This window comes from Chrysemys picta, chromosome 6 (assembly GCF_011386835.1).
Source record: "Chrysemys picta bellii isolate R12L10 chromosome 6, ASM1138683v2, whole genome shotgun sequence".
Classification (NCBI taxonomy): domain Eukaryota; kingdom Metazoa; phylum Chordata; order Testudines; family Emydidae; genus Chrysemys; species Chrysemys picta.
In genome coordinates this window covers 9,787,995-9,805,987 of record NC_088796.1, presented here as the reverse complement: position 1 = coordinate 9,805,987, position 17,993 = coordinate 9,787,995, and the positions used below count along the sequence as shown (strand labels likewise).

At 45.8% G+C, this 17,993-nt stretch overlaps 1 protein-coding gene across 9 annotated transcripts in view; it reads right to left on the bottom strand.

Moving 5' to 3' along the window:
• Positions 1 to 17,993, bottom strand: part of PIK3C3 (phosphatidylinositol 3-kinase catalytic subunit type 3) — a 132,150-nt gene that overhangs the window by 88,304 nt on the left and 25,853 nt on the right. For all 9 annotated transcript variants that reach the window (XR_010602084.1, XR_010602085.1, XR_010602083.1 and 6 more), the window contains 3 exons: positions 6,843 to 6,914; positions 2,801 to 2,905; positions 2,140 to 2,232 (listed from right to left, as the gene is read on the bottom strand). Coding sequence is in view for 5 of the 9 variants with exons in the window: in XM_065598689.1 (XP_065454761.1) it covers positions 2,140 to 2,232; positions 2,801 to 2,905; positions 6,843 to 6,914 (270 nt within the window). In the remaining 4 variants the exon portion in view is untranslated. The remainder of the gene's footprint in view (positions 1 to 2,139; positions 2,233 to 2,800; positions 2,906 to 6,842; positions 6,915 to 17,993) is intronic.

The window sequence follows — 17,993 nt, the reverse complement described above, 5'->3', positions numbered from 1 at the left end:
AGATCACATTGAGTGCTAGATTGTACCCTTTGCTTAAGGCACTGTAACGGGGTGGTTACCCCGCTCCTTCCCTGAAGGGCTTAAAACAGCCCTGGGGGAAGGTTGTGGCTGGGAGCTGCTAAGCTGGGCTGATTGGGAAGTGGCTGGGCCAACCCCAATCAAGCCTCAGCTGGCCCTATATAAAAAGGCTGTGAGCCAGAGGCCAGGCAGTCTCTCTCTGCAGCGAGCTAGAAACAGCGTACCTGAGTGGAGCAGGGCTGGGGACAGGCTGAGGAGCTGGGGAGCTCCAGCCTGGAAAGCCCCAGGCTGCGGCCTAGTAGGACGCCAAGGGGTACTGGGGGTTGCAGAGGGCAGCCCAGGGGTAGGCCAAGGCAGCAGGTCCAAACCCAACCTTGCCTGTGATGAGTGGCCTATACTGCAGTCTGCCCCAGGGAGCGGGGGGGGGTAGTTGGTGACTGGCAGTGCCTTATTCTGAGGCGAGGTAGGGATAGTGGGTGGGGGTTCCCCAGGGAGGGGAGACCCTAGTACTGAGGGGTGTACTGCCAGGGGGCAGCACCCCAGATAAAAGGGCACAGGGATCCAGGAGGGACACGGGGGCCAGAGGACAAGTGGACCACCGGCCTGCAGGGGGAGCTCCAGGACGCTGGAAGAGCTAATTCCCGGAGACGACCAGCAGGAGTCTGCTCCTCTATAGGCACAAAGAGGGAACTTAGTTCTGGTAGCTCTTGATAACAGTACACAATCAGTTTGCAGTGTCACCTCCGAAGTATCAGTTTCCCCCCAAGCCATCACACGCAAGCTTCTCTAGAAGTAATCCCATGATCTCTGGGACACCTTTTCCCCATAGGCCTGTGGGAAATACTTCAATGAGACAATGTTGACTCAATCAACTGTCTCTTATTATACAAAATGCCCACTCCCAAGGAAAAATGATGGTGTCGGGTGGCAGCAACCAGCAAGGCAGCTACAGAGATTTGTTTCAGAGTAGCAGTGTTAGTCTGTATCTGCAAAAAGAACAGGAGTACTTGTGGCACCTTAGAGACTAACGAATTTATTTGAGCATAAGCTTTCGTGGGCTGCAGCCCACTTCATCAGATGCATAGAATGGAACACACAGAAAGAAGATATTTATACATACAGCTGGTATGGCTACGCCCACCTTTTCATGTTCTCTGTATGTATAAATATCTTCTGTGTGTTCCATTCTATGCATCCAATGAAGTAGGCTGTAGCCCACGAAAGCTTATGCTCAAATAAATTCGTTAGTCTCTAAGGTGCCACAAGTACACCTGTTCTTTTTAGAGAGATTTGGCAACCCAAGGACAACTCTATTTTTTTTTTTTCTTTTGAAACAATCTTGTCACATCAGGAGTCTTTAACAGAATACTGGCCAGACTCAAAGCACTGGCAACAAGGTGTTAAGGATTATGCAATGTATGGAGCTGAATGGAGAGAAGAGAGCTCAACAAAGCACATACTTAAATGCGTTGCTGAATCAGAAATTTAGATCCTTTGCTAGAGGTCACCCAAAAATATAAAGAAGTTAAGACTACAGCTTCAGCCTGGTTTATAGCTGAATACCTACCACTAAAATAACTCGTCATTTTAACCTGTTACCTATTTTAACTCAGTCCAGCTACAATTTTCTGGGGCCTCACGTAAGGTAAGTGCAATACTATTCATTAAATAATCACTGAACAATACACTTTTTATTTTTATTTTTTGGTATTATTTGACCATCTAGTTCTAATTCACTTTCCAATAACCTAGCCTATTATCTAGAAGGCATGCAGCTTGTAATTTGTGCTATATTTGCAGAAGTTAACACCAATTGTCTTTGGTGGATTAATCCTGGCAGGCTTGGCAGAAGAGCATTTTAAAGGAACTCACTAGAGATTTTGAGCTACAAGTTTTAAAAGTATTTGCCAATAGGATTTTAAAAATATGGTCACTAGTCTTTACCAGCATAGATGTTCCATTGTGAAAAATATCTCGACTAAATATACTTTGTCAGCTCAGAGATTCACAACTCTGAAGAGGCAGACACTTAAAAAGGCAGTCACACTAATGAAACAGAAAGATAAATTACTCAATAATAATGTACAGTGATCAGTATATACTTAATACATTTAACCTTACCTTTTCTTGATTAGTAAGATAGTATCTGAACTTCCAAACTAGATCCTGTTCCTCGTATGTCAGTTGCTTTGTTGGTGGATAACTCACTATGATCTATAAAAAATTTTCCAGAGAATAATTTGTAATAAACATTATACATATTGATCTTTTAAAGAAGTTGAGAGAATTTAGTGTGTGTCTCATGTGCCATACTGACCACATAGTAGAATGAAGACCTTTGTCTATCCACAAGCAGAACAGAATTGACATTTTCCCCATACTACACAAGTGATGTTCTTCAACCCTGATCTTAGATGAACCACCCATAGAGGTCAGGGGATTCATAGACCTATCAGTCCTTGGCCCTGCTGCTGAGACTACCAAAAATGCCAATTAGTATTTGTGATGTGGATTCCTTTGCACTCAGGAGTGTAGTAAGGCTAACTCATCTCAAAGTAACCAGATGGGAATGACTTTGGCGTTCATGAGCTGGGCCAGACAACCACCCACCTCCAAGTGAGTTCTCTTATTGACAACACATGATTTCACATTAACGAGAAATCACATATCATCTATTGTATTCCCTTCAAACTTGGCGACAGACATTGAATAAAGTCATTTAGCAAAACTGAATCTGTATACTTACAGACACCAAAGACTCAAATGAAAGTTACAAACTTACATTAAGCTGATCTCGAGTAGCTGCATTAGGCTTGAGATCATGATCAGAGGGCCCACTTCTTAAACTTCGAGCAAGTTTGTGATGTTTGCTCTCTACTAAATTCTCCTAAAAATACACAAAAGAAAAGTCAGCGGTTATAAATATTTAACTCCACTGGAAATAGTCTTGAAATGCAACTGTCTAGCAGAGACTCACCAACATTCTGAATAATGTATTACATGCTTAAGTATTCATATCTAAAAACTACTCTGTCTTCTGGATTCACTGCTTAAAGTGCATGCACTTTCCACAGTGAGCCGTCTTATTCCACAAACAATACCATCACTTTAGACTTAAAATGCAGTTTTATAACTGTTTCTCACCTTTGGGTGAAAGGCTGTCATCAAGGCATTTGTTCAAAATGAAAGTTATTTACACAGCACCTAAACATGCTAAGGCACTAAAGATGCTAAACACTTTATGGCCAAGCACCATCCTAAAGATCTATGGCCAAACACCATCCTTTACAGTCTAAAGGCTCTGCGTATATTAGATGTTTTTTCCTCCAGAGTTTATTGTTAATACTGGTTCAGCTGAAGCCATAATAGCAACAGTAGAAGCAACAGTGTGAACAAGATTTCAGCTGCCAACACCATTTTCAGCACTGTGTCAACTGGACTACCTGACAGCAGTGTTAGATGGCATGGTGCTGACAATGGTGTCATCAGTAGAAGCCCCATCTACACGAGGGCTCCTGAAGTTGCTAATACCCACTCAGCTGAACTGGCATTCACAATAATGGAATTGTTTTCTAGAACTGTATTTAGGCAATAAATACAACCAGGACAACAGAAGGAAGTGGAGTAAGAAAGGGATTTCACATAAGCAAAGTACCTGGGGCAATATTTAACTTGCCTCTCCTTAGTTTCAATATTCCCCCCCCCCCCCCCCTGCTCCCTCTTGCCTTATATCTCCACCTACCTATCTCCTTTACTAAGGTAACAATCACCCTCCTTTCTCACCTGTCTCCAAATTGCCTCCCCTTCCCTTACCACAGAAGTGTTAATAGTGTAACTCCCTCCCCGCCCCAAATAAATGAAGGTTGGTTACTTGTAACTGGACTTTGTCAAGTTGGATTCTGCATATTCACATTCATGGGACTTATGCCAACCAGTGTAGCAGGATAATAGGCACGACTCCCAGAAGGTTCTATCAGGGTGCCCATGTGCCACCCCCCAACCCCTCGCTCTATTATGTTCTGAGGTTGTGGGTATAAAAGGGTTATGACAGCAGTTGCTACCTCAGTCTCTTCCACTGCTAAAGCAGAACACCAAGATATTGAAATTTGGACTCCGCAGGAATGGGGAAGATATGCAGGGAGCACGAACATGCAGAGTTCATCTCGAAGAACTCCGGTTACAAGTAACCTAACTTCACTTCGCCACGTGTCCTCTGCATATTTCCACTCATGGGATAGTTTAGCAAGCAGTACAGTAAATTGGCTAGAGGGGTGAGAAGTTGTAGTTAAAGACTGGAGTACCGCTCTACCAAATGGAGTATCAGCCCTGGATGTGAGATCCAATGCATAATGTTTTGCAAAAGCGTGAACCAACCTTCAAGCAGCAGCTTTGCATGCATCAATAAGGGAAAAATATTCTATCCAGGTAACATGCTAGTGCTCTCTTAGCAGCTAATGAATGTAATCTAGCCTTCCCTTTACCTAAATGAGGCTTTGGAAAGAATATTGGTAGACTGATAGTTTGATTTACACAAAACTCCAAAATCACCTTAGGAAGGAATTTAGGAGCCAGTCTAAGAACCACTTTGTCTTTTTAAAAACTGGTATAAGGGGTCTGCCATCAATGCATGCAGTTCACTTAATCTTCTACCAGAAAGTAATAGCTATTATAAAAGCTGTCCTCACTGAGAGACAAACAAAGAGCAGCTCACTAGAGGTTCAAATGGGTGAGCCACGAGTTGAGTTAAAACTAAATTCAAATTCCATGGTGGGACCAGGTTCCATACTGAGGGGATCCAGGTTGAATTGGCCTCTTTAAAAGCTTTTCACTAATGTACACGAGAAAATAGATTTTCCATTAACATGAGTATGATGCACTGTTATTGTCGCTACATGGGCCTTACTGGAGGGAAAAGACAACCCTATTACTTTTAAGTGTAACAAATATTCAAAAATAAGTTGTATGGGAGCTCAAATTGGTCAACGCTTCTTTCAGTTGTCCATAAAACAAATCTTTTACACTTGGACTTGTAACTATTTGACAGCTTTCGGGTATTAATTATATCTTGTTGCACCTCAACAGAACACGATCTTTCTGACTCTATCAAAGGCATATTACCCATGCTGGTGGATGTAACAATCAGAGATCTGGATGGAAGACCTATAACAGCTGGTCTGTTGATAACAGAAGCATCTTGTAGTTGCTGTTGGATGAATGGACTAACTCGGTGGACCACTGTTGCCTTGGCCCTGCTGGAGCAATGAAAATTACCCTGGCTCAATCCTGCCTTATCTTTTTTAAGTCTCTGGTGAGAAGTGAAAATGGGAGCAATGCATATATCAAATGCATCCCTCAATGACAGACTGCCTGAGCCAGCTCTTGAGCAAAGAACAGGGACATTTTGAATTGAATCTTGTCGCAAAGAGACCAATGACCAGAAATCCCCAAAGGCTGAAAACATCCTGGGTAACAGAATTCTTTAGAGACCATTTGTGCATCTGCAACAAATCTTTGTTCAGTTGATCTGCAATCACACTGTGTTGGGCAATTGGGTATATATTTTACTGGATATATCAGTCTAAAAGTGTTATTGCCTTTTTGCATAGTTGAGAAAACCGAGCGCCTCTTTGTTCGTTCAAATAAGACACTGCCAACACATTGCCCATAGCTACTTCAATTACCTCATTCCGCACCTGTGAAAGAAACGCTTTGGATTGACCTCAGTGCCAGTACATTTATATGTAATTGGGATTCTTTGTAGGTCCAAAGACCTCAAATAAACATATTGCAAAGTTGTCCCCCTCCCTCCCTACACTATCTTTGTAGAATCTGTAATTATTAACAATGAAGAAGGAGCTGGGTTGAACAAAATTCCCTTGAGGACATTCTGTGGTTTCAACCACCACATTAGAGGAAGATACACTTTCCTCAGAACAGTGAGTACTTTTAGCATACAGTCCATAATGGGATTGAAGTTCTTTAGGATCCAGTGCTGAAGATGCCTCATTCTGAGCCTGGCATACAGAGTCACATATGTTGTGGACACCATCAGTCTTGACACAGTCAACCAAAAACCTACATTCTGAACACAGAACGAATAATCCGAATGGCCTTCCTTAAATCTTCAAAGGGAGCCTTCAGGAGCCAATCAACTAAGTAAGGGAAGATGAAAATTCCTTGCCAACTCAAATACACTGTTATCGGAGCCAGGCATTTTGTAAAAACTCTGGGTGCAGTGGAAAGGCCAAAGGGTAAGACTCTGTACTGGAAATGGTGAACTAAGAGAAAAAGATAGGTACTTGTGATGGAGGAGTCTTAGGCCCGTACTTTCATAGTTCACTAACAGAGACAGGTTCACGTCACTGCTGTGGGTGGAAGGAACTGAGGCAGCAATGAGAGCCATGCCCCTTTTATGCCCACACCCTCAGAGTATGCTCAAGTGCTAGGGTGGGGGTGAAGCCGCAGGGGCATCCTAACGGGCACTGCTATCAGGAGATTCTAAGGTCCTGCTGAACCGGTCAGCACAAGTCCCATGAATGGGAATATGCAGAGGACACTTGAAGAACTAAAAATATTTGACCATCCCACCAATCCTAATAACAAACTGACAATAACTTAAAAATCTCACTACTATTTCTTGACTAGATTTACTTAAGACTTAACACACTGGCAGTAGCCACAACTTGATGCTGCAATTAAACTTACTTGAGACCATAGGAGATATAATTGTCAAGAGTTTTTCTCTGCCACTTGTAAGAACTTCACAGCATCCCACAATGAAGTTTTGTTATGATCTGGATTGTGTTGCACAGAAAATTACTCACCATAGACAGCTGGGGATCTGGAACCTTAACAATCTCAGAGCTTGTTAAAATTGGAGAGGACTCATCACCATCCTGGATAGCAACATAATTGAAAGGCACAATAAATGTCTCACAAGTTATAATGAACGTGTCTTCTGTCAGAATTTACTACTTTCCATATTCAAGAGAAAATAAAGCAATTAAACTTTCAATGGATAACCAACAAAAGGCATAAAGAAAATATAGAAAGGAATTGTTCTAGCTAATTTTTTACAAAGTTGAGAAGATAGAAGGAAATAGGAGACCGAAGGATAAACTCCATCTGTTTGTGAGACAAATTTAGAGAGAAGTATAATTTTTAAAACTTCATCAGCATTAGCATTTTAGTGAAGAAAAAATGGATGGAAATTTTTACCAATATTATTAGGATATATCTGTTATGGGAGTGCTTAGAGGGCCCCATTGTGTGGGCAAACAAACAATTTTCAAAAGCTGTAGCCAAAACACTTATGGACAAAATTTAAATGTCCCATCATGAAAAAAAAATGGTTACTCACCTCTTGTAACTGTTGTTCTTCGAGATGTGTTGTTCATGTCCATTCCAAGCAGGTGTGTGCACGCCAGCCGGAAGATTTTCCCTTAGCAGCGTCCGTAGGGTGGGCCTTGGTGCCCCCTGGAGTAGCACCTCCATGGCGCCCTATATAGGGGCCCGCCGACCCTCAACCCTCTCAGTTCCTTCTTGCCGGCACTCCGACAGAGGGGTAGGAAGGTGGGTATTGGAATGGAAATGAACACCACATCTCGAAGAACAACAGTTACAAAAAGGTGAGTAACCATTTTTTCTTCTTCAAGTGATTGTTCATGTCCATTCCAAGCAGGTGACTCACAAGCCTGAGTTTAGGCGTTGGGGTCAGAGTTCACTGCGGATTGGAGCACTGCACGGCCGAAGGCTGCATTGTCTCTGGCCTGGTGAGTGATGGCATAGTGCGACGTAAATGTGTGGATTGAGGACCACGTGGCAGCTCTGCATATTTCCTGTGTCGGGACCTGAGCCAGGAACGTCATGGAGGAGGCCTGTGCCCTTGTGGAGTGGGCCGTGATCGGTGGGGCAGGCACCTTAGCCTGACCGTAGCATTCGTGGATGCAGGCCACGATCCACGAGGAGATACGCTGTGATGAGACAGGGAGTCCCTTCATCCTGTCGGCCACAGCAACACAGAGTTGGGTTGATTTCCTGAACGGTTTGGTTCTTTCAATATAGAATACCAGGGCCCTGCGAACGTCCAGGGAATGCAGCCTACGCTCCGTGCCGGCGGAGTGTGGCTTAGGATAGAACATCGGGAGAAAAATGTCTTGAGCGATGTGGAATTAGGAGACCACCTTCGGAAGGAACGCTGGGTGTGGCCTGAGTTGGACTTTGTCTTTGTGGAAGACAGTGTATGGAGGCTCGGACGTCAGTGATCTGAGTTCCGACACCCTCCTGGCCGAGGTGATAGCCACTAGGAATGCGACCTTATATGAGAGATATAGCAGACAGCATGTAGCCAGGGGCTCAAAGGGGGGCCCCGTGAGGGCGGAAAGGACCAAATTGAGGTCCCAAGCCAGGGCTGGTTGTTGAGCATGCGGGAACAGTCTATCTAGACCCTTGAGGAAGCGACAAACCAATGGGTTTGCGAAAACTGAACCACCTTCAGCTCCTGGGTGGAACGCTGAGATGGCCTCCAAGTGGACTCGAACCAAAGAGAGGGAAAGTCCTCGCTGTCTCAAATGAAGAAAGTAATCCAGGATGAGAGGGATCGGGGAGAGCAGCGGAGTCTATCCCTGCTGTTCGGCCCAGATGGAGAAGCGTTTTCACTTGGCCATGTATGTGGCCTTGGTGGAGGGTTTTCTGCTACCGAGGACTTGCCTGACCTGCTGCGAGCACTGCATCTCCACTGGGTTTAGCCATGGAGCATCCAGGCTGTGAGGTGGAGTGACTCCAGGTTCGGGTGGTGGAGGTGGCCCTGATCCTGTGTGATCACGTCTGGGAGCAGGGGCAGCATGAGGGGCGCCCGTGTGGACATGTACAGCAGCGACGTGTACCAGTGTTGGCGCGGCCATACCGGCACTATCAGGATGACATGAGCGTGATCCCTACAGATCTTGAGGCGTACCCTGTGAACCATGGGAATCGGGGGGAAGGCATAGAGCAGGCCGCCTTCCCACGAGAGGAGGAAGGCATCCGTTAGAGACCCTGGATTGCGCCCCATGAGGGAGCAGAAATGTCAACATGGAAGATTGAGCGTGCTACATCTCGGCGAAGGGACCACTCGTGACCATGGAACGAGTGGCTGAGGGCATCCGCCAGTCCGTTCTGCACACCCGGGAGGCAGAATGCCGTCAGGTGAATTGCGTTCTGTAGGCAAAAGTCCCATAACGCGAGGGCTTCCCAGCACAGGGGAGAGGAGCGTGCACCCCCGTTTGTCAATATAGAACATCGCCGAGGTATTGTCCGTGAGGACTGCAACACACCTGCCCGCCAGGCGAGATTTGAAGGGCAGGCAGGCTAGATGCACCACCCGTAGCTCCCTGACATTGATGTGCAGGGAAAGGTCCTTTGGGGATCAAAGGCCTTGGGTCCTGAGATTCTCCAGATGCACCCCCGACCCCAGATCTGACACGTCTGTTACCAAGGATAGGGATCGCTGGGGGCTGACGAAGGGTAGTCCCGCGCAAACCTCCCGCGGGTCGAGCCACCACTGGAGGGAATCTAGCACCATTCGGGGAAGCGTCATCACAGAGTCCAGCGCATCCCTGGCTGGTCAGTATACAGGACTGGAGAGGGTGCAGCCTGAGCATGGCGTGGCTCACCACATAGGTGCATGCCGCCATAGGACTCATCAACTTGAGTTTCTCACTGTGGTAGTCAGGAAACGTTGGAGACCGAGAATGTCGTCGGACAAGGACCGGAACCTGGACTCTGGTAGGTATGCTCTGGCTTGTGTCGAGTCCAGAACTGCCCCTAAAAATTCTATCCTCTGGATAGGAGATAGGGTGGATTTGGTCTCATTCAGCAGAAGGCCAAGCTTGAGGAAGGTCCTTCTAATGAAGACCACCTGAGCCTCTACCTGTGCCTGTATATGGGCGTTGCCCACGACGAATCTGAGGTAACGCCTGGCTTGGGGAATTATTGCAATATGAAAATACGCGTCCTTCAAGTCGAGGGCGGCGTACCAGTCCCCTGGATCCATGGAGGGAATGATGGAGGACAGGGAGACCATACAGAACTTGAGCTTCTTTACAAACTTGTTCAGACGCCGCAAGTCCAGAATGGGTCTGAGGCCCCCTTTCGCCTTCGGTATTAGGAAATACCGGAAGTAGAAATCCCTGCCCCTGAGTTCCTGAGGAACTTCCTCCACTGCCCCTGCGACAAGGAGGGACTGCACTTCCTGAATTAGAAGTTGCTCATGAGAGGGTCCCTGAAGAGGGTCGCTGGTGGGGAGGGCGGGAGGGAGAACTGGATAGAATATCCCCTCTCTATCGTGCGGAACACCCAATTGTCCGATGTAATTCGGGACCATGCACGATAGAAGGGGGACAGACGTGATGAAGAGGTAGGGTTGGTAGGATGTAGAGTCCTGACCGGTAGGTCGTCCCCGACCGCACCATCAAATTTGGGGTCTAGGCCTTGACGGGGGCTGTGGCTGGCCGGACTGGCCAGAGGGGTGTTGTTGCCTCCTTCTGCCGTTTCTGCTCCGCCTACGCGAGGCATCTGTGCGGTTCTGGGGCTGGTAAGGTCACGAGGCCGGCTGCGGCCTCAATTGCCTGCATTGGGTGGCTGGGTGTGCAAGCCCAGCAAGCGTAGGATAGCCCTTGACTCCTTTAGGCTATGGAGCCTCTTGTCCGTCTTTTCGGAGAAGAGCATGGGTCCCTTGAAAGGGAAGTCCTGGATGGTCTGTTGGACCTCATGTGGAAGGCCTGAGACCTGAAGCCAGGCTCCCCGCCGCATAACCAGCCCAGTTGCCAGTGTGCGGGAGGCTGCATCCGCTGCATCCCGGGCTGCTTGGAGGGATGCCTGGGAAATTAACTTCTCCTCCTCTATTACAGCAGAAAACTCTGTTCGCGATTCTTGGGGAAGGAGTTCAGCGAACTTGGACAATGCTGAGCATGTGTTGTGTCCATACTGGCTCTCTATAGCCTGTTGGTTGACTATACGTAATTGCAGACCCCCTGTTAAGTACACCTTTCTGCCAAATAGGTCCAACTTTTTGGCCTCCCTGTTCTTCAGTGTAGACCCTTGGAACCCCTGACGCTCCCTTTTGTTGGCCGCATCCATAACCAGAGAGTCCGGGGGAGGGTGGGCATACAAGTGCTCATGGCCCTTGGAGGGCACAAAGTAGCGCCTATGTCTTTTTAGTCGTGGGGGCCAACGAAGCTGGCGTCTGCCACAAGGTGCAGGACATATCAGCTATCGTTTTGATCAACGGTAGGGCAACCCTAGATGGGCCCAAGGGGGCCAGGATGTCCACTACCAGATCCACATCCACCTCGATCACCTCCGCTTGGATCGCCAGGCTCTGAGATGCACGCTTAAGTAGCTGCTGAAGCACCAGGTTGTCCTCTAGGGCCAGTGCCGCTGAAGTTCCCGCAACTGCCTCATCTGGAGAGGAAGAGGAGGAGATCACATGCAAAGGGCCTTCCTCTGTACCCTCAGTCTCTGCAGGGGCCTCCGGCACACAGTACTGCAGTTGCGTGGCCGGTGCGGATGCAAAATGCGGCACCGCGGCCAGTACTGGGGTCGACACCGAACGACAAGGGGTGCTGGGCAGTGCCTGCGGTGTCAGAACCATGGTCCCCGCCGGTGCCGGTGTCTGGCTAGGGGGTGCCGGGCTTTGTTGAGGCACACTCCTGTCTGACGGCGGTGCCGGTGGTGGAGGCATTTGCGCCGGACCCACCGACGTCAAGGAGACCAATGCAGACCTGGAGAGAGGGCCGTGCACCTGTCCCATGGTCTGATGGTAAGCCCAGGGAGTCCAGAATGGCCACTGGGAGAGCGGTTGCCACTGCTGCTGCCAAAGCCCCGGGTAAGGTTGTTGGCTCGCCTGTGAAGCCGACCTCCTGCTCCTCGATCTACTGGAGCGGTAGGATTCAGAGTCTGAGGTCCCCAAATAGGAGGACCTGGGGGAAGCCGTACCCACTGTCACCAGGGGGCAGTGCCGCGGGGCCGGGGAACGCTGTCTCTGCGCTGGGGCAGCGTGGGGCAGGGAGTGGGGCGATTTCATGGCTGGCTTGCCCTTTGATTGGATCGTGGGGCAGGCCATATTCGGTGGCTCTTTCCACCGGTGCGGGGAGGCCGGCACCGGGAGGCTTAATAAGTCAAAGGCGGCCTTGAACGCCTCCGGCGTTGATGAGAGACTCACATCCTCGCTGAGGTCCGGGGATCTCGACCAGTCTGGACTCAACCGCAGCCCCACCAGGATGGGAGTCGACGGAACCGTGGGAGGGTACGGTTGTGGCACGGCTTGTCCCACCGCACTCGTGGACACCGCCGGCCTTTTAAGGTCCTGGTGGGGTGATCGGCCCCTCACCGGCCTCCTCTTCTTCGCAGGCACCGGAGATGGTGATCGGTGCCTTACGGAGGCCGATTTTCTATGTCCCGATTCTCTCCGGTGCCGGGACTTAGAGGTCTTATACTGGGCCTCCTGTCTTGTTAGCGGTGCCAGGGCGCTGCGCACCAAGGATGAGGTGCTGGGCGCCGGATCGGCAGGCTCGGGGTCCGAGTGTGGCCGTAAGACCGCCTCCATCAGGAGCACTTTGAGTCTCTGCTCTCTATCCTTAAGAGTCCTGAGACGGAATTCCCTGCAGATACTGCACCAGTCTCTTTGGTGGCTCTCTCCAAGGCACCTTAAGCAGGAAGAGTGCGGGTCACTCTTCGGCATAAACTTCCCACAGTCCTTGCAGAGTTTAAACCCTGGGGACGCAGTCATGCCCCAGCAGGGCGACGAGTCCGTTGGGGGAAAAAACCCAACAACTATCAACTACCTACGACTAACACAAACTCTAACCTATGAGAGAGGAATCAAATATACACACTTAAACGGGACACTGCTATGCTTGTTGCAAGCAAGCAAAGTTCCAGCTAGCCGTCACCGGTGGTAAGAAGGAACTGAGGGAGTGGAGGGTCGGCGGGCCCCTAGATAGGGCTCCATGGAGGCGCCACTCCAGGGGGCGCCAAGGCCGACCCTACGGACGCTGCTAAGGGAAAATCTTCCAGCTGGCGTGCACGCGGCGCACACACACCTGCTTGGAATGGACATGAACAATTACTCAAAAAAGAATATGGGTTTACTGATTTGGAGTATTTGCTGAAGTTGAGGGAAAATGAACACACAGAGACGCACCCTATACTGAGGGCTCAGGATAGAATGCAACACAGATCATTTTGGGAAACATCTTTTTAGAAATTGCAGAATGGCACAAAGCTATCCGTTTCTAGCTTGAACTGGGAATTAGAAGGAATCTGCTTCCCCTCCTTACCAGTCTGAGCATTTTTTAACATAGCTAGCAGTTTTGTGTATGATGCATGAGGCAGACTAATATATAGCTCACTTTTCTGCACATATATCGATTCTACAGTGCTGACTATAGCAAAAGCTTGGTTTTGTACCAGCAAATTAAGTATACATTGGAGCAATTTTTTAGGCAGATGAAGCTAATAAATGCAGTAATAGTGTTAATAGCGGTAGTGTTTTTACAGACACAATTCTGATAACACACCTAAAAGTAAACAATACCTTTTAGCCAAGTAAGATACATATTATATGTGGATGGTGTTAAGCTTAGCCTGTGAATAAATGTATGATCGCTTTTCATATTAGGTAATTTAAGATTTTGAATTTTTAAAAATTGAAGTTAAAAAAGTCAAAGAAAAGGGACAATCCTCTTCAGTTCTGCTCAATTCAATTACAAAATTAAATAATAAATTGCATAGATGGTGACTTTGGCGTTAATTAAGATTTATGGTGCTACAGTATATATTTATTATTTCTATTACAAGAGCACCTGCTTGGGGGTGACAACCAAGGATCAATGGCCCCATTGTGCCAGGCACTATACAGACAAGGAGCAAAGAAGATCTGTCCCTGTATGTGAGAGCTTACAGTTTAGGTGAGGTGTTAGACAGGCAGCAGCAGGCAGATGAGGAAAAATGAGTAGTGGGGGAGAGGTTTAGTATAAAAGCAGAACTACTTATCTAACCACTACCGCCACCCTCCTCCGCCTCCCCCTCCCCCCCATGCCCACTTTAACTATGGCTAATCCTATATTATGAGTTTTCCCCCAAAACAGCTAAAAACATACAATTAACTCATTTGTGGATTGTGCATTATGTTTTCCCTTTAGCATTTTCTATTTGTTCAGTTTATCATAATGCATTTAAGAATAAATATTTAGTACTTAGTATATCTTCAATTTGATGTGCAAACATTAGTTCATTAATCTTAACAATACCCCACCAGATAGGTAGGTATCCTCATTTTATTGATGGGTAATGTGAGGTTCAGGGTACATCTACATTTGATCTGTGAGAGGTGATTCCTAGCTTGCGCAGAAGTACGCCAGGGGATCAGGCGGGATTATACTCAGAGCTGCTACTCATGTTACTGTGGACACGCTGCTATTTTCAGGCATTAGCTGGAGCCTAGCTATGAAAGTTAGGAATCACACCTCTCAGCTCAGATGTAGGTGTACCCTTAGTGACTTGACCAAGACCACACAAAGAATTAGTAACAGTTAGGATAAAGACTCAAGAGTTCCAGATTATTTTTAAAAATAAATAATTAATTTAAAAAGTAAGCACGCACACACACACACACACACACACACACACACACACACACTTACTGAGCCATTTGCTTCCATGAGAACAGAGTTAGGCCAATGCTGAGAGCTCTAGAAAATCCTACCCACTCTCATTGTCTTCTGACTTAAGGCAGTATTTTTTAAATGTGAACATTTTGTGGTGGTCTGAGGAGAACATGTATCACATTAAAATAAGAAACTGAAATTTTCTGGACCTCAGATAAGCGTAGTTACTAAATTCAGCCCTGGACTATTTAGAAGTACCTGCTAGGGACCAGTGAGCTTGTCATAACCATAAAGGGAAGAGTAACAGCCCTCCTGTGTACAGTACTATAAAATCCCTCCTGGCCAGAGACTCCAAAATCCTTTTCCCTGTAAAGGGTTAAGAAGCTCAGGTAACCTGGCTGACACCTGACCCAAAGGACCAATAAGGAACAAGATACTTTCAAAATCTTGGTGGGAGGGAAGGCTTTTGTTTGTGCTCTTTGTGTTGGGGGTTGTTCGCTCTTGGGACTGAGAGGGACCAGACATCAATCCAGGCTCTCCAAATCTTTCTGAACAAGTCTCTCATATTTCAAACTTGTAAGTAAACAGCCAGGCAAGGCGTATTAGTTTTTATCTTTGTTTTCTCAACTTGTAAATGTACCTTTTTGCTAGAGTGTTTATCTCTGTTTGCTGTACCTTTGAATCTAAGGCTAGAGGGGGGTCCTCTGGGCTCTTTAAGTTTGATTACCCTGTAAAGTTATTTTCCCTCCTGATTTTACAGAGATGATGTTTACCTTTTTCTTTAATTAAAAGCCTTCTTTTTAAGAACCTGATTGATTTTTCCTTGTTTTTAGATCCAAGGGAGTTGGATCTTGATCCACCAAGAGTTGGTGGGAGAGAGGAGGGTGATGGTTAATTTCTCCTTGTTTTAAGATCCAAGGGGTTTGGATCTGTATTAACCAGGGAATTGGTGAAGAGTCTCTCAAGGCTACCCAGGGAAGGGAATTAGCACTTTGGGAGTGGTGGCGGCGAACCAGATCTAAGCTGGTAGTTAAGCTTAGAAGTTTCATGCAGGCCCCCACATCTGTACCCTAAAGTTCAGAGTGGGGAAGGAACCTTGACAGAGCTAGTACTTCACTGAGCTAATTTAGAAATGGATGATTTTTTGGATTGGTTAATTGGGCACCATTTTCTCCAGTGATGTAAACCATTCTTTTGTACCCCTGCCAGATCACAAAGTATTGCTTCTTACCAACAAAACATTCTGACTGCTGTCTTGCTTTTTATCCGCTAATTACATTGTGACTTTAATCAGCCTTGTTCTGGAGAATGCCAGAACTAGAAATCAATATTTGATCTCACCTGAAAGCCTCAAATTCTATCTTTTAAATAGTAGAAAACATTAATGGGATATTTTCAAAGGCCCCAAGGGTGGAGAGGTGCCCAACTCCACTGATCGAGTGGAAGTTGGGAGCCTAACTCCCCTTTGTACCTTTGAAAAATCTCCCCTTCATCTACAACCACAAATCATAAATTTAGGTGAGAAAAAGGCAATACAATCATTAAGGTCTGACATCTCTTGCATCCCCAGGCTCAAAAAAAATATATATCTTATACCACTGGAAAAAAGAAACAGCCAACTTCTTCATGATTTATAACAGTGGCAAGCTTATAAAGACCTAAAATACTAAGAATTGACAGTAAACTGTTCTAAGCCCTAGTGCTCAACTAGTGATTTGAAAGCCAAGAATTCACTTTTTTCTAAGATTTCATCTGTATTTTTTCATCTTTGAATATTTTAGTTAAAAACAAAAAGGTGAAGTATTTCTATCACCATGCTGTTCTGTTACAGTGAAAAGTCAAACTAAAAAAATAAAAGCAAAAACTTTACTTAACAGGTCAGCCCACCAATTTTTCTAGATTGCACATAAAAGTTGAAACCAGAATGACCTATTTTTGCTTACTTTAGTTATTCAGCTCAAATGAAGGACACTCTGTCTTTACAATTTCATTATGTTTTAGCACAAAAAAACCCTTAAACTGTAACAAGAATTTGCAAGTTGGTTGATTTCTAGCATTGCTCTCATGGGCCAAATTCTCTCATTAAAGATAGCCTATTCTGAAATATAGCTATTCTATGAAATACCCTGGAGACAGACAGAACGACATCAGTCAACAGAATAAGGATGTTGGCAGTTTTACCCACCTTTCAAATGGATAGGGAATGTGCAACTCTGACCCCTCTTTCACTCAAAGAACATCAATATCTATTATATTGTCCCTGACTGTGTAACCTCAATAATTCATGACAACAATTGTTTACCTGCTAATTTGCCATGGAGGTCTCAAAACAAATGTGAGGCCAAACCTAGCGGCGTATTATCGCCTAGGCCGACAAATTTATTAATAGCAGCATTTTTGTAATCCCGGCATCAGTGATGCTGCGATTCTACCAATCATAGCACGTATTGAAATCACCAATGACAGCGCGACACCATTTAGTAAACATACTCGCGAGAATGCTAAACGTTAATATGATGACTGGGCGGAAGAAATTAAGCGGTTCTCAGTTTTGGATCCATGCGCATTCCCGCGCTATACGCGAAATCGTGCTATACAGATGCGTGTTCAAGCGAGGGTCCACTGTACTTGTAATTTTATTTATAATAAAACTTGTAAATGTTCAATTATTTTAATGATATTTAGATTCATTTTAGTTCAAACAAATTTGTAAAAAAAACTAAAACAAGTTCATATGGGGCCGTCGGCGGCAATTATTTAAGGCCTCGGGGCGGCAAAATCATAAATCCACCACTAGCCAAACCTCATAAGAATACAGAGTTCATTTTGAGTTTGGTTTAATTAAATATTTTATAGCATAATATTAAACATACTCCACTATATTCCAAAAATGCCATTTTTACAAATGTAAGACCTCACTATCACTCTCTGCTATTTATTCTTTGATGAAAGGTGGAGAGACACTGCCAATTTTGCAGATTATAGTGTGTTACGGTAAAGCAAAGTGTTGATCAAGCAAGGTTCTGCCACACCTCTTTGAAATTACAGCATTTATCAGTTTCTAAAACACTAACAAATAGGGGGTTCTATTGATCTCATATTATGGGGTTAGTTAAATCAAGGTTCCAAGCTGTACCAGCAGGATACAACTATCTGTATCCAGAACATAGATGGACACACAGGCAAGGCTTCAGCGACTGATAAAACCTAATTTTTTTAAACACTGGGAAAGATATTCTACTGAGAAAATCCTTTAAATGGATCTGGCTCTGCAATTGCCCTATTTACCCAATACAATGCTGTTTTCACTTGAACCCTATATGAAAA